This window comes from Neolamprologus multifasciatus, chromosome 22, assembly GCF_963576455.1.
Source record: "Neolamprologus multifasciatus chromosome 22, fNeoMul1.2, whole genome shotgun sequence".
NCBI classification, from domain to species: Eukaryota; Metazoa; Chordata; class Actinopteri; order Cichliformes; family Cichlidae; genus Neolamprologus; species Neolamprologus multifasciatus.
Window position 1 is genome coordinate 10,295,508 of NC_140459.1, and position 27,326 is coordinate 10,322,833.

At 41.5% G+C, this 27,326-nt stretch overlaps 2 protein-coding genes and 1 long non-coding RNA gene across 14 annotated transcripts in view; 1 reads left to right on the forward strand and 2 right to left on the reverse strand.

Moving 5' to 3' along the window:
* Window positions 1-27,326, forward strand: part of eva1bb (eva-1 homolog Bb (C. elegans)) — a 180,319-nt gene that overhangs the window by 66,144 nt on the left and 86,849 nt on the right. The window lies entirely within an intron of this gene.
* map7d1b (MAP7 domain containing 1b) overlaps window positions 1-27,326 on the reverse strand; it is a 53,498-nt gene that overhangs the window by 25,821 nt on the left and 351 nt on the right. For all 12 annotated transcript variants that reach the window (XM_085149083.1, XM_085149082.1, XM_085149075.1 and 9 more), the window contains exon 2: window positions 5,134-5,352. In XM_085149083.1, coding sequence (XP_085005209.1) covers window positions 5,134-5,352 — 219 coding nt within the window. The remainder of the gene's footprint in view (window positions 1-5,133; window positions 5,353-27,326) is intronic.
* Window positions 9,856-27,322, reverse strand: LOC146492955 (uncharacterized). The gene is made up of 2 exons (XR_014872018.1): window positions 10,691-27,322; window positions 9,856-10,564 (listed from the first exon to the last, which is right to left on the reverse strand). It is a non-coding gene; the product is annotated as an uncharacterized LOC146492955 (long non-coding RNA).

The following is a 27,326-nucleotide window of genomic DNA, read 5'->3' on the forward strand; positions in this document are numbered from 1 at the left end:
ACAATAAGCTAAAAGATTGCAGAGTTATTGATCATTTTCTGGTATGTGAGAAGTAGACTCTAGACTTAAGAGAGCAGGAAAACATTTCTGGTTTCCTACACACTAAAAATTGTAGTATTACTATGATTTTGTGTGTATAATACTACAGTACTATATACACCAGCTTCAGAGGCAGAGCTATAGTGAAAAAAGCTGATTACTGCTACGGAGTCTCAGCTTTGAAATGGCTAAAATCTGAATCCCAGTAAACATCGTGTGAAGAAAGTCATGAGTTATAAACCCCAAGCAGACCCAAACTAAACGGCACAATTCTTGCAACTCGTGGACTTTATTTGAGTATATGAGAAACCTGTTTTCTAAAAAGCCATCCTGAGAGTCGTAATGATGATTGTGATATAAAAAACGCAACTTATTTTTAAAACAACACCAAAAGAAACATGTATTTACTTATTTTAATGTGCTTCCTCTTACTATGCTACAGATTTATAACATAAAGAAGTAGTTTGGATGTCACGCTTCCTCCACTCGACGTTCAGCACTGGAGTCCCTCAGGATCTTGTGCTCAGGCTACTCCTGTTCACGCAGTACACCCAAGACATGTAGACAAACCAACCAATCAATTGATCAATTAATCAAGCAGTGGTCCAGTTTCAAATGATAGGAGCTGATACTGAGAGGGATTCAACAATCCTCTGGTGTGGAGAGCAGAGAACAACCGACGGTAAAGCTTAATTTAGACTTTCTGTCCAAACTTATGGCAGAACTGGAAACCCCTCTTGACCTTACACCACAACCTTCCACGCTATTAAAGTCGTGCAGACCTGACATGTGGTTACATTTCTCAGGAGGTGCATGTCAGGTTAAGTGGAAGGTTACAGTGTTACAGGGTTAAAAGGAGTTTCTGGTTATGCCCTTAGTTACAATATGGATTTAAAGCTGAAGCATAATTCAGACCTTACTGTCAAAAAAGGAAAGAGCTTGATTGTTGTTGTGTCATACGTCTCCACTATGAAAATCTACGAAAATCTAAAATTTATTCTAGAAAGCATTCTAACCAGAAAAATAGAAAGTCAAACCAAAACAAGTCTCACCATTCATCACCCATCTTGAAAAGCATTTAGGAAGCTTTTATGAAGCATTATCTCATTTAACTTTAATTTCATTGATCACTCAGACATAATCACTCCTGTTGAACTGCTGAACCAGTCAAATCTGACAGAAATTAGGTTTTAAAAATGTTATTTTTCCCTAAATGTTACGCATTTCCCTCCAAGTTTGCTGTTTCAGAACAGATTTAAGCTCAGGATGCGTTGCCTGCCACAGCTCCTCTTTTTATAGCATCTCTATAAAAGAATATGCCCAGAATATCCCAGACACAGATCTACCGAGGGTCAGTGAAATAGATGAGATAAGGTTTCTGTACAGAGCCCAAAAACAATAACTGCCCCAGATACAGCGTCTTCAACCTGCTGCAGTATGCCAAGTGATCCATGACTATCCCCTGCAGTAACCCCAGATTTAAGAGCAGTTTCTCTCAATCTTGTGCTGTATAATGATTTTTAGAATGAATTCTGAACAATGTTGGGAATATTTAACATCTAAAAAGAAGGTAATTCACATCTGAACCCTGATTCGGTTTCAAGGTCAACATTAAACTCCCGTGTGTGATTTGCTGTTCAGACACGCTCATCTGAAGCAGTAATTAGCCTGAATCTTGATACACTTTGGTGTAACGAGAGGATTTGCGTAGCTCTCTGACTCCGAGAGGCCGTGACTGAAGAGCTGCTGAAAAAAACGGGACTCCTGGGGTGCTCGCCGATCCCGTCTCCTTTTGTGGTTCTTCTCTGTGCTATGCAATATGTATGCTACGCCTTCTAAACCAATCACAGAGGACCTAGCACCACTTCAGCCCATCTCCATGGCAACACCCCCCCCCCCCCCCAACACCACCTTGCAGAGAGCATCCTACATGGCTGTATGCAGGCGTAATAAGAACAGAGAAGAGCGAATCTCCAGAGTGAGCCTGCAGATCTCGTATCACCGAGACGTCACTTAATGCATCGCCGCCACCACCACATACCTCCACCTCCACCCCATACTGTACTCCACATCCATGACCAGCTGTCCTGTGGGAATGGCTCACTAACAGAGTGAAACTTCCATTAGAAGAGAAAGCATGTGAATGTCCACACATGAGAAAAACGGATAGCGTGAATAGTCCACTCTCTGCAGTGAATGATGAACATGAAGAGCCGGTCTCGATCAGAAAACTAATGAACCCCACAGCCGACGCAGAGAGAAAATGCTGACTCCTGTTTTAACAACTAATGAAAGCCTCACAGCAGGCGAAGAAAAGGGTTCAGTTCTGCTAATGCTGAAGCTCTAACTCATTTTTATTTGTCATTTTAACACGATATTAAAGCCGTTCTGACCTCGCACTTAAATGGCACTGCCTGAAATTGGGGTTCGACTGTAATAATAAGCACCCCAAATGCGGCCTGTTTTTCCACAGATCAATGACATTCACCTTGAAACTGTGTAAGGAGCATGTGCAAGTGTGCTTTGAGGGGTAAAGGTGGATCTGCAGAGGCTTCATAGCAAGTATAAACTGCACTAAATGGTCATAATGTCCTATTTGCTTGATGCTGTGTCCTGAAAGCCTGTGAGCTGAGTTTCTCCCACAGACTGTGGATTCTCCTGAATTCACCAGCAATCAGAAGCAGAGGATAGTATTACTGTGACTGTTTATATGCAGCTGGAGTGGTACAGCTTATCTTTAATACCGAGACAGAAGGAAACACGGAAAGGGCTGGAGAAAAGAGCGTTAATCCCAGATCTTGGTTGTACTTTGTAAAGAAGCACAATAGTTCTCGCATTAACTGTTCAACGTGTGTGGGATGGGCTAAAAATACTCCGGCAACGATCTTCATGTGAATAACAGAAGGCGCAAAACCATCTGACTCTCAGTGGGCTGCAAAGCGAGACACGTTATCTCGTCGTACATTACTCACCATGCGACATGAACAGGGTCGGATGTGTCAGGCAGGGTTGGCAGGTCCACTCCATGGACAGACTGCATGAGACTTTTACTTTAAAGTCTAAATTGTAGATATTCATGCATCTGCATTAATATATTTTGCATATATTTAAAATGAAAGAATTTATTTACATCCAAGTCCTACAAAACTGACTCTACATGAACACACAGACACTCTGAAATGTCCTCTGCTGCTCTTTTGATATTGCCTCTAAGTACTGGGCTATTTTTGATTGCCCAGTACTTAGAGGTGCACATGCACACAATTTCTTGAAAAGGTAAATATTTTTTCCACAACTCAAATTAGCAGGAAGCTGTCTGCTTCAACGGTGGTTGCGGTACTTCAGATACTGCGTGGTTTTGCAGTAAACAGAAGTCAACACTTCTTACTTTGTAATATTCTGACATATAGATTAACTGTGAGTGAGGGATCTGGTTAGAGCAGATTAAAGACCAGATAACGTGCGATCTCAGTCTACTGGGCGTTTCTGTTCTCACCATCTTTCAGGTAAGTTCTTGAAAAATTAAGAGCCGAAGTGCACGTGTGAGAACAGCTTTACAGACCTGGCAGTCTTTGATTTATGCCACAAGCAGCTAATGCAGCAGACTACAGAGGTCTCCCTTCTTTGTGCCTGTACAACACCAGCTTCAGAGGCAGACTTCATGCAGCTCCCTCTGGAGACACAAAACGCTTTAAACAACTTTTTTTCACATGAGCAGCAGCGCTCTCAGAAGACCCGAAAACCGCCTTTGATGTGTAAAATCACTGGAATTCCCCTTTATGTCTAAAACAAACAAGCCACGATACGTCCACAGAGGCAGGAGCTCAGGAGACTCTGACTTTAAGGAAGCTGAAGGACAAACTCTGCAGCCTCCCCATTTTCAGTGACAATTTTACCTTAAATTTACGTTAACCACCTCTCGTCATTTATGAAGTCACAGTTAATCAAGAAAAAAACTTTCATTCTGATCCAACTTTGGAGCAAATACAGAAAGGCTTTTGTTAACTTGTTTGTTGGACTCTGTCTAGAACTATTGTTTAGCTGTTTACACACCAAAAACAATTGTTTCTGTGGTTTTTGGTGTTTCACCTCAGTTGACTCCTTTAAAGGAAGTGGGTAGTCAGCAGTGGTGATCCCATCACCCCCACAGATCTGCTTTTACCACTTCTTCTCTTCTTTTTAAAGATAATTCGCAGTTTAAGTGTTATCCATGTACTGTGAAGGAAGAATTACAGCCTGCTCTTCTATATTTGTTAGTTCATACCACTCTGAAGTAACTTAAAGACATCATCTGTACATCATTGGTTTCAGGCTAAAAAGCACTCACTGGAAACCACTGGACCCGCTCACAGCAGGCTCATAAGTTGCTATCATCTCTTGTCACTTTCTTTGTCTAAAGAAGATAGTGTCTTTGTCTTTGGCTAAATAAAGACCAAGAACACAAACACTAGAACAATAAACCATCATAACAGGTTTTCAAAACTATGCAAACTAGACAGGAACCATAAACTAAACTCGAGATACTAAAATAATAAAGAAAACATGACCCAAAACACAGGGTCAGAAAACAAACTCATTAGCAGAAAAGCCAAAAGTAAGTAAAACTTAAAAAAACAACAACAGTAAAACAAGAAATCAGACTCACTGTTATAATAATGAAGAGATTAAAATAAAAAGGGGCAAAACTTGCTAAATACTTCCTAAAGACTGCAGCTCAAATAGTCAAATAGCACGAGTAATAATACCCAAGCTTACCAGGATGAAAATGAAATCAAAAGAAGAAACAAAACCTCAATCTAGATATAATTAAACCCCTACAAAAATCTTAAGAAGAACTCAAATACTCCAAAACCACTAAAATCACAGAGACTAAAACCAGGGCCTGTAACACTAGAAGGTCGTCTTGTATAAAATAAATTTTTCTGTACACAGTCCACAAAACCACCACCTTGCTGTACATCATTCCCATCACTCTTTGACCTCCTTTCAATTTACATCTTCAGTGTAGAGACATAAAAGTCCCCTGAGTTGCTAAACTGAGACTGACTCTCTGTCCTCGCTGCCACAAACAAGGCTCCAGACAGCTCAGTCTACCTTTCTTGGGCTGAGGGCTGCTGCTGCTTGAGCCAGGCGTGGATGGCCGAGCGTCTGTCTTGGAGGAGGCATCTGTCTTAACGAGGGTCTCTGTTTTGGAGCTGGAGTCTGTTTTGGGAGAAAGGTCTGAGACGGCTGAGTCCTCTGGAGTCAGGAGGTCTTTCCCCAAAGATTTGTCCCCATTCTGGATGGACTGGGAATCTGTCTGCAGGGGCAGAGCTGCAACACACAAAGGAGGAAAAACAACATAAAGTTGTGATGCTTATTAGCGTGTAATTATCCCAAAAACCTCTGCACACGAATCTCCTCATGCTGTCACTGCTGCTTTTTGTCAAATACGTGATATCCTGCTATCATGTCAGTCATCATTACTGTGCAATCTCCGAGGTGAGACTTCCAGTAAAAGCTTTTCATCTACCTCCTGAGAACCCGTGAAGCCCTCGGTAGCTTCATTAACGCAACACTTCAGCTTCATTAGAAAAAATCCTGCATTTAGTCCCCGATGGCTTCAGTGCAAAAGAGGTAAAAAGTCTCCTGTCAACACTAATAAACACAGGAGCAGCAGGTGAGCTACAGCGTGGAGATTAAACCTTTTAAAGACACCACCACACACATTAATAATGAGGCTTGGAGGCTAAGACAGACAGGAAAACATTAGAGATGGTTGTGTAAGTCTGCTTCAACTTGCTTCCCTAAAATAAAGAAAATGTTTGCACAGTTATAATCACGGGAGTAATTAATACTAAATCAGGCTGAATATCCCCACGGAGCCACAGAAAATGATGATCTCACTCCGGTTTGGGGCTCGGCAAGTTTCTCGACTATACACTTTCAGGGCTTACACAGAAACATGTTACTGTTCAAAGAGTTTGTGCGATAATTTAGGTGCATTTTATTTCCCTGCTTTTCACAACGGTAAGCAGTAAAAGTCCTTGGATTTATGTAGCAGTATCTCTTGCAAGGATACTTCACCATGCAGACCACCGACCTTCAGATGATCCGCTCCACCCTCGAACCACAGCTGCTCTGGGTTTTGTTTCACTGAAATTAAACGTTATTTGCATTTAGACTGTGTCCACAAAACGGTCGCTGAATTAGTCTCTGGGAAATTTATATTTTGTTATTTCTATTTCATGACATACATTTAGATTTCCTGACTTTTAGTCTCTGGTCAAACTCATTTGACATTGTGGACCACATCCAGCCCAGTCAAAAGAAGAAGGCAAAGAAGAAAACTATGTGCAGTTACAGTGGCACATCTCACTTTCAGGACGTCTCAGTGTGGTTGATTAAGAAATAAATGCTGAAAATGTAATTTTCACATTTTCTGACCCTTTGGCAGGGCAGTTCTGGGCTCCGGGTTCACATGCTCGACACCTCTGCCTTAACCCCAGCTGAAAAAACAGTTGATGACATCTCCACAGCTGTGAGGCCAAAATGAACGCACGCATCTTCCTGTGTGCTTTCAAAAAAATGCACCAATGATTTTTTTGTTCTTATTTTTGATGAGTTAATGAATATCATCTATGGGTCCATCATAAGCAGAGTCCTGATGGTCCTTTGATACAGACTACACCCACAAATGTTAGAGGAAACCAGGTGGAAACACATCCTTTGTCACAGGACCGAGTAGTCTGTACTGAACTGGACTCGGGCGCAGAAACCCAGAGCAGAGACAGCAGATGGTTTAACAATATTTTATTAGGCTTAAGCGCTAGAAACGTAGCAAGGACAAAAAACAATAAGACGTGGCGTGGCCTGGGAAACGTGGCGAGGGAATGGGGCCTGAGATGCAGAGTGGAGCTGAGCAGGGAACAGTCACATTGCAGTAGGGCAGCGGTCCCCAACCCCCGGGCCTCGGACCGGTACCAGGCCGCGAGAGTTGAGGCTCAGGTGTGAAATGTATAGTTTTCAGGGTTTTTATCGGTTTTCAGCGTCATTTTGTTATCGTTTCCATCGTTTACTCGGTTTTCCTTGGTCTTTTCACGTGTGTTAGGAATAAATTTTCTTTTTTTCGGTACCGGTACTAGTTTTATTTTGTTGTATTTATCCGCGACACCTTAAAGGCCGGTCCATGAAAATATTGTCGGGCATAAACCGGTCCGTGGCGCAAAAAAGGTTGGGGACCGCTGCAGTAGGGGACACAGAGTGTTGAGAGGGGAGTGACGAGAATCCAGGGAAGCTGAGTGGCGTGGCAAGGCTGACCTGAGATCCGGGTTCTTCAGATGGAGTGTGATTGTAGGAGGGCAGGCAGGTGAGGCACAGAGTGATTTTTAAAATGATTGCTTTTGTATCCTGAGTCCGGAGGTAGCGCGTGAGCCAAGATGAAGCCAGCAAATGGGTTGATGACGAACTGGCGGTGAATGAACATCAACGTGTGGCTTAAATCCCTCTGGCTTGATTGACTGCCATTGGCTCCAGGTGTGCAGGAGCTGGAGGAGGTGGCCCTGCCCAGGGGCGGATCCCAGGTAGGTTCAGGAGCCTTATGGAAATTCCAGCCAACCACCGCAGACCATGACATCCTTGTCTTTCTACTAATCGGAAGGCTCAGGTGCTGGGTTTGATCCCTGGCTGTATCATTCTACAAGACACTGAAACCCGAGTTGCTCCTGATGCCTTCATCAGAGTGTGACTGTAAGACTGAAAGCACTTAGACATAGAAAAAACTGTTTGTATGAATGTGTATGAATGTTTAAATGAGGCATGTTGTATATGTTGTATATCGAGCAGAGCAGAAAAGTGGAATAATAACCAGCTCATTTGCTATTTCTGCTGCTAGTATCAGAATTAGTAGTTTTTCTTTCTTTTTTAAAATTTGTTATGTCAAATTAAGAAAAATGAAAAAAAAAAAACATATTTGAAGAATTTTGAAATATAAAAAATCTTTTTATCTTTGTCCCAGATTGAGCTCCAATGCATTTGTGAGCCATCACTGTCATTAACTGCTCTGTCCTCTCCCTCTGTAGTTTTGTCCTGTTCGATGTTCGTCATCTCTCTAGGCTTTTCTTTTGTCTCTTCACCAGTCAGAGCTGATGGTTTCCCCTCCCTGCGCCTGGTTCTGCTGATCTCTTCCTGTAAGAACGGAGTTTTTCTTCCCCACTGTCACCAAGTGACTTCTTATAGCAGGGCACTAAATCTTTGGGTTTCAATCTTAATTGCAAGATCCATACCTGACAATGTAAAGTTTCACCTCGTTGGGAATGCAGATAACATGAAATAGATTTAAAGTATCCTTCGGATGACTCTGTGTTGGACTGAGAGAGGTATTTTTGTTTAGTTGTTTTCTCATCAATCCCATGTAGAAGCAGCACAAGATCCTCACAGACTGTTCAACACCAACATCTCTCAAACTCCACGTCACACTTTGTAGTGTAGCCTGTTAAATGTCTGCAAAGTCAGACGCCTCAGTGATTATACAGCTGTTTTCACTGGCTTTACAGGCTCTGCTGTACTCCCCGTTCCTCCCTCTCTGGATAGACACCTCCGTAAAATCAATAATTTAAACAAAACAAACAGAAATATTTCTAGTTACAACCCAACCAAACAGTGTTTTATGTTGTTTCTAAAAATGACTAATATTCATGAAGATCATAACCTCTCTGACCCATCATCCTGTTGAAATCCCTGCTCTGACTGTCCACACCGGGCGGCTTGCTGATGCTGTCGCTGTGATCTGCTAAGTAGCTGCTTGTCCCTCCTTCCCTGTGTGTCACGCTGGAGGAATCGGTGACACTGTGCACAGAGCGGCAGTGACGCATGGCGGTGCAGGAAGAAGGTACATTTTGTGCTCTTCTACAAGGACATGTGGAGGTTGAGAAGAAAGATTTATAGAGAAAGGAGAGCTGGAGGACAATGGGAAACAGTGCAGTGGGCTGTTTTTGTCACAATGGAGGTGGACTTGAGGAGAAGAGGAATAATGAGACAGGAGCTGAGACAGAGTGAAGCAGGAAGATGAGAGGCTGGAGGCTTGAGGGCAGCTCTCCACTCAAGTCAGCCAACAATGGGCAGATGGAGCATGACGCTCTCATCAGGCCGGTCCAAACGCTCACCGAACCACATAAATCACAGATTAACACTGGGCTCATCTCCAGCTATCCCCACAGTATTCAACAAAGGCTTTAATGCACAGTACAGCACAGAATACTAATGGGGGAATAATGGGATGTGAATTAAGCCCCCTGTGTGTTTACATAAGGAAGCAACTGTAAGAAAAAGGATGCAGGATCATGTTAAGACAGGGCAGCAATGCTACTACTCGATGTTGAAAAAAAGGATTAGGATTTGGCAAAAAGAGGATTGCAGTGCTCCTCCTTCCACAAGGAGATTATACGTGTGGCTGACTTGAACTGAAAGAGTTTAACAGCCTTATATAGCTAAAAAAGAAGCCAGGATTCCTGGAATTTAAAATATTGATGGGAAAAACACTACACTGCAGGTGCTAGGAGCTTCAAAAGATAGTCACTGGAGAAACTGCACATATAACTGTATGCATTAACTGCACTGTAAGTCTAGGGTCATTCACAGTTTCTGCAGACAGCTGGACTCATTTCAGTAGATGCTTCTGCAAATATTACAACTGGAATATACGTCAAGCCCAGTAAGACACAACTTTTACTCTTGAGGTGAATGTTCTCTTCTTCTGCTTTGCATCACAGATTTTCAAGTTTTGCCATAATTTAGGAGGGCAAATGGCAAGTTTTTGCAGAAGTCAGCATTTTCTACGCAAACTACAGACATCTCTTAGTCACCAAAGCAATCACAAGAAGACTTTTACCTCCGGCAAACACTCAGTACTGACAACCGGTCGGTGTGACTGAGGCCTAAGACACTTAAAGGTCTCAGGTAAAACAAGCCTACTGCTTCCTCACTCTATGACTCCAAGTAAACACATTCCTGGTAAATCTATTGTTTCAACTGCTAGTCTTAAGTCTTATTTAATACAGTTTGATGTTACCTTTGTGAGCTACTGCTGTATCAGTGTGACCTCACATGGTTATTGGAGAGGATTGTAAAAAGGAGAATGGTTTACTTTCTGTTATAAGCTTTTCTTTATGATCAGAATTTATTCCATCTGTCCCAGTAACTTGTAAAGTTTAGGGAAGCTGAATGATTCTTTTATTTAGACTCATTCATGTGTGCCAACAGGAAGTCACCATCTCTACTATGAAGCAAACTAACAAGGACCTATAACTGCAGAAGTGATTTGAACGTGCTGGTAGGTTGTGAAAAACTGCTAATTCAAAATAGCTTTTTATCAATAAATCCATAAAAATAAATAAACACCTCCTGACTGAAGAAGAAGAAGCGCTGACTCAAAGAAAAGGGCAAAAGAGAGCACCAATTCTTATCCAGAAGAGGACTGAGGATGTGAAAAACAGCACAGAGACACAAAGATATGACGCATGAAACATGGAGGCATCTGCAGGGGCCACTTGCAAACTTGGGCTGACTAAATGTGTGTTACTCTGACACCTTACTCAATTAGCACAGAACACATAGTAGATTAGTCTGATATCTTTATTTAAAGTATTGTGTACTGCTACTGGTGCAGGGTTACCAAGGGATAACCCCAACCATGAATCCTTTTCATTGCCTGGTTACCTAAAAAGTCTATAAAGGATCTAAACTGTCACGGACCCGGCTCTGGAGGGCTCGGGGGTCCGTGAGCAGTTTTGACTGTGGTTGTTGTTGCTATTATTATTATTATTTGGGGATGTGTGTTTTTCTGCACTATGCTTCTGTGTTCCACTTATATGTGTAGGCAGGGTGTGGGTGTGTACATGTGTGGCTGGAGGACAGCCACATGCAGGCCTGATGGGTGTGGCCCTGCAGGAGGACTGGCCACACCTGAAGTTCCTGCCACACACCTGTTGGTGATCAGGGCTCGTCGAGGGAGCTACTTAGAAGAGTGTTGGCGCTCCCACCGACGTGGGATCATTGCGTTGTCTACCCAAGTTAGTGTGTCAGCGTATGACGGTGCAGTTCGTGTATGCCTGCCAGGGTTGGTTGGTGTTGATGGCTGTTTTTGTGGTTTTCCCCCCAGGTGGAAGAGTGGACCAGAACGGCAGCATGCACAGGGTGTGCGAGAACACAACAGCGGGGAGCACACACACACAGGATTCAAGGGAGCAACGGGGAGTTATTGTGTTTACAGCCTTCACTGTAAATAAAGTGCACTGTTTGCATCGTAGAACCATGCGCAGAACCAGCCAGACCGTGACATAAACTAAATCCAGCCAAGCAGGACAGCACTAAAAACAGCTGAGTGCTTCACTTACATGTCAATTTTTCTAATCTCATGATCAAATGCCTGTTTCTCTTTCTTTTAGGGCTCTTACACACAGTTCCAGGAAAACTCAGATAAAGTATTTTCCAGTTTTTTTCTGGAGGAAAATCTAGTCTTAAATAAATTTTACTGCATCTGTAGATTATCACAGCGTGCCACGGCAAGAAGCTGTACAGCAAAAATGACAAAACAAAGAGCAGCTATGGCAGAGGACTAGCTTCTGCTGCAGATCTGACTGAGAGTACTCATTACTTTAAGTGCAGCATGGGTGTGGCTGTTTCTATATATCTCTGACAGCAGTGAAAGGAGAGGAGCTGGATTTTGCTTTCTCATGGGACTACCATCTAAAATCTCAGGGAAGAATTAACTCTACAACTTTTTTATACCTCTTTTGTAATAAATCCTGGAAAACTAGACAACGTTTATTAGTGTTAAGCTTTTTGTAGCTGCCACCAGCTAAATCTGTGCAAGACTTTAATCAGTGGACAAAAGAGAGTAGAGATGATTCACTTGTCATTATTAAATGATTTGAGCTTCAACAAAGTGTCTGAAAAGGCTTTGTGCTCTGCAGAATCACCATTTATCAAATGCAAGCTGATGTGTCCACCGTGTGACAGCTGGGGCAGGCTCCAGCTCCTCCCATGACCCTTAATTGGATAAATGGTTAATAAAATGGAGCTGTCTGCCCACATCGGGGTGAAGGAAAGATACAGGAAATGTCAGGTAGTCAGCAATGGTAGCAGATTGGTGGAAATCATATTTCTTCATGCTTTCTAATGATCTCTTCATCCCTCATGCTCATCATCAACAAACCTCCATACGCGTGCTTAAAGGTTTGAGAATGAAAATGCTTCTAAATGTTTCAGAAGTTGCCTAAAATTCATAACATTTTATTGTTTTCTTCATTATTACATTTTACTGCAATAGCTGCCCGAACATCTATGGCTACACCGCAAACAGTAGCCACTAAAAGATCATTTGGCATACATGGAAAAAGAGAAAGGTTAAAGAAGGTTATTTCCACGGGGTATTGGACAGGAGTGTGGCTAAAACTAGGGCCCGAGGTGCTCCCCTAACCCTTGTAGTTAAATTATATGTTTCAGTGGGACAGCTATGTGTCCTAATGCTAGTTTATGGGGGTCTGTGCACATAAAAATAACTTCTTCTTCTTATACCACATTGAAATTTCAACTTGTTTGGACCCGCCATGTGCCACCTCACTGAAAAATTCCAGGAAACACGCCTGGTGCAGGATGATTATCCTTCAAATGTAAATAAGAGAAAGACGAAATCCATGCATATGGACACTTATGTTTCTAATTTGTAGGATTTTTAAGGTTTTTAAACATTTGTTACATTTAATAGTGATTGCAGGTGAAATTCAGAAATAAAACTTGCAGGCTTTACATAGATAGGTTCATTGGGGTTTTCATGTGGTTATATAAACCATTACATCCTTGTCACTCAGCGGGGATCATTGGTTTCAGTTCATCATACTGAGGTTAGATTTACCCACATTTCATGTCACTTTAGCATTTATTTTTTAGAGAACAGAGAGCTGGGTGTTGTCCATGGATAGCATCAAATTACTGTGGATTGATATCTTGCTCTCCTGGCACATGAGCCGTGCTCTTTCCGCCTCTCTCACCTGAAGAAACAGCTGCCGTGCACAGTGCCAAAGAAAAAGTTGCAGACCTTCTGTTGCTTCTAACGTTCTCTCTGAGGGATCGCAGAGAAGCCATTGGCTTTAATAATGCTTTGATTACTCACTGTTGATTACTGTCAAACCAGCAAAGCTTAACAAAATGGTAACTGGGGACACAGCTTGCTCTAATTCCTGGTGATTATTAAAATCAAAACATGAGGATATGCTTATTATCAGACATCACTGCAACATTATTAAAAACCCATACAGGCTACATCTACAGCACGTTCAGTGCCAAGTAAACAAGTGCATCTCATCGCATGCTGGCTGGTAAAAACCACGAGATCATCGATCATGTGACCAGCTCCATTTAACACAGAAACACAAATTCAACATGATGTTCACCCGCCACTACCCCCTCGTTCCTCTGCCGCCGTCTCAGGTTTCTGTGCCACTGTGACAGACTCTGGGTTTATAAATAGCAATAAGCACCTTATTGAGAGTGTCGCCCATAAAAGGGGCTGGCTTCTCTCACGGTGACCACAGACTGGCACGTTTTACAGCAGAGACACAACAGGAAACTGTTTGTGTGTGGGACATGCTGGCTGGTAAAACCCAAATTGAATAAACAGAATAAAACAAGGAAGACAGAAATCAGTTCTGGTAACCTGACAAACAGGGAGCCAAATTTAATTTCAGCTGAAATTTACCAGTAATACTGTGAGGGCCAGCATCTCTGGCAATGTCCCGCGTAGACACCTGCTTATACCAGCAGAGAAGTGTCTACAGGGGGGAGAATAAGGAAACCCCAATGAAATACGCCAATGACCCCCAGAGCCAACTGGCTACAGAGTACTGGGAATTTTGGTAACCATGTTTATTTTATTTTAGAAATGTCCTTTAAATTGGGTCCCAGGTGGCCTGTACACAAAGACAAATTACAGTACAAGAAATTAAAAGCGGCATTAAACAGGTAAATAAAGAGATTTTTAAAGTCTGTTAGCATTCAGACTTTAAAAATCTGCCATCACCAACATAGCATGGACACTTGCTTTAATAAACTTTGGAGATTTTACCTTTTTTTCATAACAAAGGCAAACAATAAAATGGTCAAATCAAGAAAGATGGTCTCTGTGTGCATTTTAAGACTTACACTGGGTAATTGAGATTAACCAAAGGGGCTTAAGATGTGTAACATATTCTGTGTTCAATATCCCCACACTGGAGAGCCCTAGCTGTCCACTTTAAGCTAAAGGAAAAATGTCCAAAAGGTGGAAAAAAAGCCTTTGAGTGAAAGCCATTAGCTCACACTGCAGGACTTCCTGCCTCCAGCAGGGAAACAAAACGATGCATTTGGCTGAAAATCTGACCAGCACCTATTTATTTACCTGAGGCTGCTGGCAAACTGGGCTAGCAAAAACAAAGCACACAGACAGATGCAGTGACGTTGGGTGAACCTGTTTGCTTTAGGTGCTGCTGTTCAGCTGCACATTCTGAACTGTTGGTAATAAAGTCCTGGTAATAACCAGTTTCTCACTTGTAAATACCATTCACACAGCAAATGCTTCCAATTTTGTGCTTAACACGACTGCAGGGCAAATACAGATGCCTCAAGTCAGCCAAAGACCAACGATAAGGTTACTTAATGACCTAAACCCAGACATGTGGTAGACATTAAAATAGTTTGCACAGCCAAAATTCATTCTAGAGCACATGATGTGGTATAAAGATAGAGTTTTCTGTGATAATTAAGGTTCTATTTTCATTATTCATTGATGCATGTGTATATTCTGGCAAAACCTTTATTATATAATAGCAGAATTATTTACTGTACATAAAGCATTTGAAATTTCTTTTAAAAGTTAAAGCCCTGCGTTGTGTGAAGCAGGTCAACTCTGTTGTTAGTTACGTGAACTAAAGAGCCAGTATGTGAACACACACATATGCGTGTGTGTTTGTGTCTTAGTGATGAGTGGGACATGTCAGATCTGGGTCAGTCCGATCTCAGGAATCTCTGGCATTCACATTTGTGTTGCATGTATCCAAACAGCAGATGTGCGTCTTCTGCATGTGTCTCCATGGCCTGTGTGTCCCGAAGGCTCGTAGGGACCTGGATAAAATTATCCGCAAAGCCCACAAGGGATTCGATTAAATATCCCCTGTGTATTCAAAGAAACAATGATAATATCGCACTGCGTTTACCTCCATGACAAGACTGAGTGACTCTAGGAATTTGCTATATTTCACCCAAAAACAGAGAACACGAGTCCTTGACGGATGCCTCCACCTCTTCTTCCTTTGTGGATGAAAAAAACGGAAATACTCTTGAAAAACAAGGGTCTGTGCCCCCAGGGAAAGCAGAGGAAACACATTCCTGGGACCAAACATGTCACCACTCTGAGCGTTAGGAGAGCTTCTTCTCAACGACTGCACTAAACTAAAAAAATCATTTCCCTAGATTCATCTCATGACAACCAACAACACGACCAAGTGAGGTGAAAGGTCACTGGACCTAAAATCAAACATTCATGACACAAAAAAGCAGTACCACTGGCTCTGAGAGCACAGGAAAACTTGAGGCCTCACAAACAAATACTGCACGAACCTTTGAACCCGTCAGGTTATCCCGTCGACGCCGTGAGAGGTCAGAGGACCGACAGCTGTGTTTGTAATCAGTTCAAAGTTGCAGCAACAAGCGACAACAAAATGCAGCGCTATGAATCACTGTCACATGTGGATAAACGCCACTTCCCCCCCTCCCCTGATCAAAGAGGAGAAACCTCTAACTTAAAGCAAGGCTTCAATTACAGACTGCAATTACAAACGCAAGGAGCTCTTGTGTTTTGGGGTTTGGTAAAAGTGACACTATTCTTTGAATGGTTTAACCTTCTTTAACCTATTAAAACAGTAATTCACCCAAACTGAAATCCATTATTTAGCTTTTTTCACAAACATATTTACAAAAAGTCGAACCTGTTTTTATACTAGTTATGCAGAATCTATGCAATATCACCAGATACCCCACATCATGATATTATTGCAATTTTTAAGATTTTTGCAAGAGTATTGCCGTAATTTGCCTTTTCATGTCATTTATAAGATTGCCAAATTATGTCCCCAAAGTTAAACTGCCAAACTTGTCAATATCTTTCTTTTACAGATAGAAGAAATATATCTCAGTTATTTCTTTACTGCAAAATGCATTTGTCACTAAAACCTGCCAAATGTTGACGGGGACGGAGTCAGTCAGCAGCTGAATGGAGTCCAGTTAGCAATTACATGCAATCTGTTTCTGATAATACAGCAGTTATCTGTGCCAAGCTGCCAAAATCACACATCTGTTCACATTTCTGTGTGTCCAGTGTTCAGCTAACATTATCTCTGGATGATGGTGCATGAGATAACCCCTAAGGATCGTAGTACTACTAGAGTATTTTAATTTTTTGAACAAAATATCAGCATTTGGTATCGACACGATATCACCACACAATCCTATCACGTAGCGATTTTTTCCCTGACCCCTGACATCGAATACCTAGAAAATTAGGTTAGCTTAGTAAAACTTGTCCCAGTATGATGGTAAAACAGAACATGCAGACAGACAGAGCACCTCTTACAAACTAAGACAAGTTGTCCACATTTTTTCAAGAAAGAATATAAATGATTGTGTCAGTTTTTACTTTATCTGTTTTTCTACACTGAACACATGAAAGAAATAACACAATAGAAACAAAAGCAGACTGAAACACAACCACCACTCTGCGACCATTACTGGATCGTTTTATTTATGTCAATATAAACGATGCTTCAACACTAGAGTTCAACTGCCTCTTAGTTTATGCTTTTTTGTCTTGGCATTCTCGCCCATCTCTAAATTGCAGATGTTTTGTTTCATTTTCCTCTATTCAATAAAAGCACAGACTGTTTTTAACACAAGTCTTCTCTTGGTAAAAATTCAGGAAGCATTGATTGAGTGCTTCCAGCAGAGAGTGAACTTAGATCTCTGACGCCAGACAGCACAGAAATGTTTGCTGGATAGCTCAAAAGAACCAAAAAATGCAATTGATTGGAAGGCAAGAGGTTTTAACAGCAAGTGTAAGTGTCTGGGACCCTACCTGCCAGTCAGTGCATGAAAAACCCCAAAAGTGTCTAATAAAAGTATAAACTAAGAACCACAGAGCCATTACATGTTTTGGTGTGATAGCTAAAGAGAGCAGGCAACAGGATGTCAGTCCTCTGCAAACCAGCGTGAACTGCAGATGCTTTTAACCACAACAAGTCTGTTACCCAGTCACAAAGCCTCAAACAGAGCCAAGAATAAATCATACATGAATCATCCATTACTCAGTTTTCCCCTGCATTTTTATTCACCATCACAAGGTTCAAAGTAAAAAGAAGGTCAAAGGTTAGACAGTGAAAAAGGATAAAGTGGGAGAGGAACATTTGAATCCTTTAACGCTGAGAGAAGCTTTTTTTCTTTCTTTGAGACGGTCAGAGGATATGCCTGAGGCTCTAGTCAGGGAGTTTCACTTCCTCAGCAATGACCTCATCATTACATCACTTCCACGACATCGCAAAGACGAACAATGCTCATGATGTAAGCAACCACAAGATGTTTTTCTTTAGCGTTTTAAGCCACACAGCAGGGGAGAGAATCAGAAGGAAAATGAATAAAGAGACTCTGTCTTAGTCAAACTGAGACTTGGCAATGGTGTACTGAAGTGGCTGAACTATGCTTCTTTTACTTTTCATGTGATGATGTAGAAACTCAAGACATGAAAGGCCAAACAGCAGTGTGACGGCTGCTTTTGGGCTAATGAAAAGGCAAAAATCTAATAATAATGACAGTAAAAAATATAGATTAGGCAATAATAATGACTGCAGGAGCAGCATGGGGCGGTCGTAGTGTTACGACAGCATCCATGTTCAAAAAGTCTTGACAGGAATAAGACAAGAGGCAAAAAAAGTACAGTACAGGTTTCCATATTTCCTGTAATATATATATACATATATATATATATATATGTATATATATATATATATACTGTTAAACTGATGGATGCTCAGTATTAATCATTGATAAAGTTTCAAATGACGAGGTTGGTGCGTGTACAAGTAATCCCTGTGAGCCAAAACCTCAGCCTTTAGCCTCTCGCTCTTTATGATATAAAAGAGAGCGGATATCCTAATATGGTCATCTCAAGCTTGTACCCTAGCTGGGAGCAGAGTAGCCCCACCCACATGCTATTTAAACCTTCTGTTTGTGAGGAGCAGCCAATGAGAAGAAAATTGGTTTAAAGCAGGAGGCTTTTAGTCAAATGATGAACTGAGGGGCTGGATGAAGACTTGTGCAAAGTGACTCTGGTGCAGTCCAGAAAAAAATACGGAAGCATAACAGGTCATCTTTAAAGATTTATTTTATTAAAACTAGCTTTAATAAAATAATGGTTAATAAAAGGGTTCTTTGACATGAACACAGTGGAGCTTTTAGCAGCTAAACAGAGCTTTTTTTTAACCTCCAGAGTTGGAGGAAACCAAACTCTAAGCAAAAACAGTGCTGCTAATGCAAAACCTAAGCAAGCAACTAAAGATGAACATGTTAACCACTTATGAGCTGCTAATGTTGTTTTCGTGTTGTTGTCGTATTGTTTGCGGTTTTACATAACTGTTTGTGTTGACTGAGTTGTTTTATTTACATGGAAGCGGACACTGCTTCCATTTGTGCAAGTGTAAACGGGTTACAAAGGAAACTGGGATACACCCAAATCAAAGTGAAGATAATCCCAGACAATCAGACAATCAGTCGTTTATGACAGAGACAAGTGAAACAAGGCAGAAGTAAGACGAAAACAAATCAGGATCAATGACGAGTCACACGGCCGCTGATACCATGTCTGTATATCACATAGAGTTTTCTTTATTTAGCTTTTCCTGTCACTACACTCCTACTCTGCACTCTTCTAAGAGTTTCAGCTACTCACTGGGAACTTTCTTGCAGTTTGTAGCATAAAGTCAAAGCTAAGAAAATCATTTTGTTGTGGAAACCTCTGTTGGAAACATCAACCCAACACAAGCATATATAGACCCCAGCTGCCCCACCACCACGCTCTTGTTTTGGACTCATAAAGTAGGGCATAACTTTGACTGGCTGACTCATGTTGACCTGGCAGCACAGCGAATGTGATGACGGACCAAGTTTAATCTCAGCTGAGGTCCACTTTTGGTATGAGTTTGGCCCGGTAAAAGCAGGTCAACAGAGGACACCCATTTGTACAAGAGCTTCATTTCTCCTTAAGTATTAAAATTGGTTAAAATTGACCCTTTGCATAAATTAAATAGGCAGCTGTTTGAATACAATTCCAGCAGTTTTTGAGCAAGAGTACCTCATGTGTGAGTGATTCTGGTGTGTATGTGGATTTCTTAGTCTTCAAAGATAACCAGACTGCATACGCTTGGGGTTTGAGCTGCAGGGATAAGATAATTGGTACATTTCAGCATTTTTTAAATCCATAATAAATGAATGAATGAGTATTTAAAATCCTGCACTACAAGATGCTAGACGAGCTAACGATGAAAAACTGACACATATACGGTTGTAAATCAGTAAAAATGGAAACCAGCTAAAACAGCAGGATGGATATGTGGTTGTAAAAATAATTCATGGATCTTTTAATTTTTAATGCACTTTTTGCATCCCTTCTAAAACAACTGCTGTAATATATGAGCCAACAAAACTTAACAGAATGAATCCTTCATCTTATAAATGATATGAACATGAGTGAATGAAATCATCAGGAAGGAGGTGGTGCAGCATCAACGCTTTACTGTTTTGCTTCAAAAGCATCAGCTGTTTAGTGATTTCTGAGAAAAATCAACAAGCCTGAGGACAAAAGATGCCTCACTGAGGCCACAAAGCCTCTACGTGATTTACTGCAGCTCTGAGCATCAGGCACATGAAACAAAATGCTGAAACTCAAAGTTGAAAGTTAGAAGAAAACCTGTCCGCTATTCGTTTTCTGCAGCCTTCTGCAGGTCTTCCTTTTCCACTTAACTGAAGGGCTTTTCAAGGATCTTTTCAGTGAACAGAAAAACACAATGAGCTCCTAGCTGGAGTCCCAGGGCTCGCAGTGGGCAACGGAAGAAGCGGTGTGGTGTTACGAAACTGTAGGAGGCTGCGGAGATAATCAATCGACTGGTGCAGCAGGAAAAAGCTGCAGTTTGACTGGTTTAACACTGCAGTTCCAAAATAATTATGCGGAGAGCAGAAAAACCCGAGAAACAGAGACAAACCTCATGATCGTGGCTTCTCACCAAATCAAAAAGAAAGATTTTGTCTGGTGATCATCGCAAAGCAAAGATGGCTGCATGGATACATGTGTTTTTATTATCATCATCTGCAGTCTTACAGCATGCGCCGTCACATCATCTGCACTCTGATATTAGAGCCTGTGGGTCCTGTCACAGGGACGTTACACGGTGATGGACACGTGTGTGTTTATATGTGCGTGTGTGCGTGTTTGCTAAAGTGAGTATGAAGCGGAGCTACAACAGGGCTGTTATCTCCTCACACACATACACTTCAAAGCAGGAGAGAGGAGCTGCATCTGCTAGTGATTTCCCCGAGGTCCATATCGCACATCCACAAATGCATCCAGGATATGTTGCAAAGCAGCATGGGTAAAATACAGGATACAGCTGAATGAGATTTTTATCTAAAATAAAACAAGACATATGTTATTTGAAGGAAGGGATTGAGCAGATTAGGTTTCCTTTGCAGCACATGAAGCGAAATATAAATATAACCCCCCCCCCCCCCCCTTAAAAAACTACTCTTTGGCATCAGAGATGAATCTGGCTCCATTAATACAGATTTATTAAATGTTAATAGACAGTCCCGGTGCCCAAGGCAGTTTTTTTCTGCCTTGGGCACCTCTGAGTTCACTGAAAAGGCCCCGAGGACACAATCAATACTGTAGGCTCCTTCTCATACATCAAAGTGAGTCTTCAGAGTATTTAGGCAACATTGAAGTGCAGAGCAGCGCTGAGAGGAAAGGCTAATTTCAACTAAAACTAGGGTAAGATATCAAAGCTCAATACTGCTTTAGTGTTTTATTTTGAAAATTGACGAGACATATAAAAGGAGTTACTACTCTTTGGAAAGTCATTTCCATGTTTTAATGATAATTTTGAAAGGTTTTTTTTCCCTGTGTTATTTCTTTTCCATGTATCTTTGGACAACAAAAAATCAAATAAAAAAGCAAAAAATGTGTGAAATTGTTATCCATCAAAGGAAGGTTTCTAAAAAGTTATAGTTTTGATAAAACTGAGAAAAGTTCAGTGAAATGATCTGGCTTAGCTCTTTTGATTATTTTCTGAGTTGCAGAGTAAAGAAAAATTCATGAATTTTTAACAAACAATCAATAATCTACAGAAAAATAAATATAAGTCTTTTCAGACATATGTATCCAACCACAAGAGCCCACTTTATGGCCTTCTCCTATGTTGCTAAGTTGGAAAACAATATCCCTGTGTCACTCCCTGAGGTCTAAGTCATGATTTGTGCCAACTCCAGCACTAGCTTTGCCTCTAAGCAATCAGCATTTTAATTAACTGTTTTTTAGTAGCTTTGAAATCCAAGAACAAAACAATAATCATTCTGAATGCTTTTTTCCAAAATACGGAGTTGGTGTTAGGATTTCCAACTGTGATAACTTAAGGCTCATAGGTTTAATCCATTGGACTTGGGTAGCAGATCACTGTGTTGTTTTGTTGTCTGACAAGACAAAAAAAAAAGTCTCAAGGAGCCAGTTGAGATGGTTGGGACGTCTGACTAAGATTTCTAATGCCACCTCCTAGTTGAGGCGTTTCAGGCATGTCCTACTGGACAACACCCTGGAGGAGACGCAGGAATGCTGAGAGATCACACCTCTCTGCTGACTTTGGGAGAGGGAGGTCTGGCCTTAGACTGCTGCCACCATAACCCAGACCCAGATAAGTGTAAGAAGATGGATGGATGGATGGATGGATGGACGGAAACCCATTCACAGAAGCAGTTATGTTTTCTATGCTGATGGTGCATTCCTGAATAAGTTGGAAGTCATGAGTTCCCAGTTGGAAGTTATTTGTGAAACGCCCCCGCAACTTGGATTTCCCACTCTGAAGTTGGAGCGGACGAACATACCCTGAGTTAGCAAACCATGATGGCGGCACTGAACGCACACAGTAGTAAAACTGTAAACTTTTAATTAGTACTGCCACTGTTGTGTATTTTTTACTCAATAAATAAGCCATATGCATAGCACTGATCAGGTATATATCAATGAATGTGCTTTTTAAGTGCAAAAAATAAGTATTATGCTGTATTGCGATACTTGAATGGCTTGATAGAATGACTTTGCTAAAAACCAAAACAAAGTTTTGATAGCTTTCTCTGAACTGGGGAGTGGCGTTCTGACATCTGTGTTCTGAGGTATCTGGAAAGCAGCATACACTTTTAAGATTAGGCTTAAATTTTTTTGATAAAGCATATAGTTAGGGTTGTGACAGGTGATCCTGAATCCACCCTTAGTTACACTGTAATAGGCCTAGGCTGTTTGGGCTTACCATGATGCATGAGTATTTCTTCTTCACTCGCCTTTTTCACTCACTACGTTTTCATAAACCACTCTGCATTTTATCATTAGTTATTAATGATGACTCTCTTCCATAGTGTATCTGGGCAGATGGACGCCCCTCCCTGAGCCTGGTTCTGCCAGAGGTTTCTTCATGTAAAAGGGAGATTTTCCTTCCCACTGTTGCCAAGTGCTTACTCATAATATGTGATTTGATTGTTGGGTTTTCTCTGCAGTATTGTAAGGTCTTTACCTTACAATATGAAGTGCCTCTAAGCGACTGTTGCTATGATTTGGCGCTATATAATTTAAAAAATTGAATCTCAAATCAGACAGCAAGCCCCTCCAGAATCAGGGCGGGGCTGCTAGTTTTGGGATAAGGGCAAAGAGAAAAGCAAAGAGAGCATGGGGAGACAGGAAAGAGAGGCTTGGGAAGTCCCCCACCAGCCTGAGCCTATGGCAACATAGCTCAGGGATGGGTCTTACGTTTTATTTATCTACATGGGTGGTAGGTTGGCTGTTAAACTTTTGAAAGCAGTTGTTTACTCATAGATATATACAACATTGGCCACAGCCATTAACTATATATTGCTCTAGCAAAGCTGTGCCTTAGGCAGTTATTTGTCTTAGTTGTAACAACTACTGGTAGAAATCTGACTGCTCATACATTAAGTTAGAACATATAAATTAAGCATATGTTTTCTTTTCCTCCCACATTATCTCCAAAATAGTCACAGATGTGTACAGAAGTGTAGGTGTTGCTACCTCGTTGACTCTAATCTAAATGTGATATGACAGCCTCCTTTATGACTAACCCTGCCTCACACGTTCTCTAAAAGGATTATGCTGCAAAACGGATTATTAATATCAATGACCCATTCATGGATTCGGCTTTTTTGAATGCCAGATATGGATAGAAACATGACTAATCTGTGCATAAGCTCTCAGGAACCTGTTTCCCTCTCCTTCTTCATAGTCAGCAGCAGAAAGGAGCATTTCCTCTGCTTTCCCGAGTGACGGCTGTGATTTATAGCATCTGGTCACTAGGATGCTGACGTGGACGGCAGAAGTTAGAGCTCCTGTTAGTCTCCTCCTTCCATCCTTCCTTCCTTCCGTTCTTCTTCAAGGAGACAATCAAGCCACAACAACACTCCTAAACGTCGGCTCCCAATCCAGTTTCCCAGAGTCATCCTAGCCGTTGCCCTCCACACGCATCCCTCCCACCTGCAGTTACAAGCCATAAATGAGACACAGTTGGCAGAGCTGTGAGAACTTGAGCCCCGTCTGGATGCCGGAGATGAGAGGAGCTTTGTCCTCTGGGGTTGTTTTTCGACTCCCAGTGAAATAACTGAGCTCTGTATTAATGCAGATATTAAACAGTATAAACTGTAATGAATAGACACGGACCATAAAAAAAATTGAGTGGGTAGTTGCACTGCTACTCCTGTAAACCCTCATTGTTATGGAGCATATACTCTTTACAATGATAACAGATTTACCCCCAAAATATTATTAATCAATAACGTGTTAGCACGGTTAGCTCGTTAACGCGTTAGCGCTGTGCAGACCCACGCACAGGGCGATCTGCGCTAACTGAGATTTTCCGCGTTAATGCGGTTATGGCCTTAACGTGATTTTAACGATATTAATGCTGACAGCACTAGTAATTATATAAAACTAAATTCAGATGCCGTAGGCTCTAGTTCCACTGTAGCAATCATAGCAAGCTAGGAAGCCAGACAGGCTAATGTTTGTAGCTTATGTTAGCTGTGTGACAAAGGTTTACCACTCCACACAGCAGCAGCTGTTTATGGTCTTGATTAGATTAAAGGGTTATTGCAAAAACCTTGATTTTCTGTTGCTTATTGATTTTGTAGTTATAGTAAATGTGTTTTTTGACTTGTTGCTCAGAGAAAACAAACACAATTTTTTATTATTTTTGGACTAATAAAAGTCTTTTTCACCACTGCATATCATTAACGCTTGTCTTCTCTCTCTTGCAGTTTGTGTTTTGTTCTGATTGTTGTTTGTGATCTCTCTAAGTTTTTCTTTTCTATCAGTAAAGACAGATGGCTGCCCCTACCTGAGCCTGTCTCGACTGGAGGTCTCTCATTTAAGAGGTCTCTCCTCTTAAAGGGGAGTTCTTCCTCCCCATAGTTCCTAGGTCCTGCTCATTTTCTGATTGTGTAGTAAAGTAATGTCTTTACTTCACAATTTAAACCTCTTTCAGACAAGAATGTTTACTTTATAAATAAAACTAAATTTAAATTTCATTCAATTACACTTTATTTACAACCTGGAAATTGAACACAAGGGTTAGAGGCAAATCTAAAGCCGGCAGTGAAAGGTTTCTAGGGTGAAATCTACATTTCCAGGCTGCCTGCAATCTTGAAAGCGTTCCAAGAACATAACGTCAGCATGACTGGGAAAGCTCACAGTGCCACAGGGAGTCCACGTCTCATGATTACTTCCACAGAGGAGCATTTAACTCCAAACAGAGACGCTCACTACTGTTACACAGGGGGTGAAAAAGTCAACGTGATGGCACTGCAGATATCAGGAAAGAAGAGGTTTAAAACTAGGTAGGAAGGAGTTGTAGCATGTACAGTGTGAACTCCTTTAGAAAGACATTGCACAAAAAGTGAATTGACTCGTTGCAGGAAACTGGTGCCACTCCTATTGTGAGCCACAAACAGAGAGCCTTTGAACATGTCATGTCTTGGAGAGGCTTAGCTTGATTCCAGCACTCCCTGGGTAAGCGAATGAGTCTGGTAGCTGTGATTCATTTTCCCCAAACTAGCATTTTCTCTGAAACACCAGCAGGCACAGAAACAAGGCTCTGATATATGGCGTAATGTCCCTGGCTGACTGGTTTTACTGTAGATGGGGAATGACGGGCAGATGAGGTCAGGAGGGGTAAGGAGGGCTGTGCAGGGTGGTGAGTTTTAGGGATTTGGATGGTTTACATGCATTAGGGGCTAAACCAAAGGTCTGCCAACCTCAGACCTGAATAAACCACTTTGATAAGGGATTACAATCCCCTCTCCCAGCCCTGCAGGCGCACCAGGCCGCCATAAACAAACAATCCCCGGCAGGCCTTTCTTTTGGCTCTTTCTTTGTGCAAGAATGAGACTCCCATCTCTCAGATAGAAGTCAGAGAGCAAGAATGTTTCTGTTTATCTAACGCCCCTGCCTTTTTCGGTGTCTAACATTCCTGATAAACGTCACATGCCGGTCAACCCTGCTGCGTGCGGCGGTCTCTGCAAAGGGCCTGGAACCAAAACACTCTTTGTTTTCCATCTTAGATAACACACTGATGGGTGAATTTGCTCCAGAACAATAGTTCAAAACAACGCACGTATGATGTCCAAAAGAAAAGGCACCAAACAGCTACTTAAAAGTTGTCAACCATGGCAAACACACACGCACACACACAGTCGTCCCAGGATTTCAGGAGTGTAATTATAACAAATCAACAACCATTTTCATGCACATGTCTGCTCAATAAGTCGCTCGTATTCCTCTTCAAACAGACACCCACACATCCGGGGAGCGAGCACCATGCCTTTGCGGTGATAAAGAGCTGCTGCGGCAGACGTTCCTTCCCTCCATCCATCTAGAGCTCTCCACGTTGAGTGGAAAATGGGGGCGGGCTGCCAATGAACAGAAAGTCACCTACTGCCAGTGAGCACTGGTCAATAGCAAATATGTATGATAGTGGTGTGCAGCATGATGCTCATCCTAAGTGCTTTTATATCTTAAAAGCACATAGGCTGGATGAATTATTCATGTGTTTATAGCGTGTGGGGTTGTTGCATACATAAATCAAAACTGCACTAAAAATTAGTAAAAAACAAACAAACTTGAATCTCTCCTCAGAGCTTCTCAGTCTACTGAAAAAATGTGTAGAACACATTTAATACAGCACAAAAGAGTCATGGTGAGATAAGCCTAATTAAAATAATTTTTTTCTGTATTTTTAAGCAAAAAAAAAAAAAAAAAGCAACCTAATCGATTATGTTCATTGATAACTGGCATCAATATGAATGTACAGTAAACGACACAGCTGGGGTCACTAATTCCAACTGCTTGTTATAAACATATGCCAGTAAAAAGCTCAGCTGTGTGAGAAATTCTGCAGCATCCAGTATCCGGGGTGCTCTTGAGCATGACACTGAGTTCCCGTTCGATTATTTATTTATTTTGTGTTTGAGCTGCATGCATTCACCTGCAAAGTCTCTCTCCTGTGAGACTGTACACTATACATTTTTGTTAAATATCTGCGTGGGGCATTTTTCACCCAGTGCACCGCCACTGACTTGTTTGGTAATGAAGACCACAGCTCAGTGCAGCATTTCCCGGATCTTTGCTGGTCAGGACCCGCCTGTTGGCGTGGCCGGACAAACACATCTCCTCTTTTAAGATGTCAGAGGGAGACATCTGATAGGCTGCACTGCTTCAGCTGTTGAGTTTACATTGTATCCAACCATGTCTTTAGACGGGGAACCACTCTTCATATGCAGGGATTATAATTATAATCATAATAAAAAAAATACATTTACATAACATTAATGTAATGAATAATCAGATTCCACCCTACTGCCACCCTTTATTCTAACCCCATTTTCCTTATGCTGACTGTAAAATACTC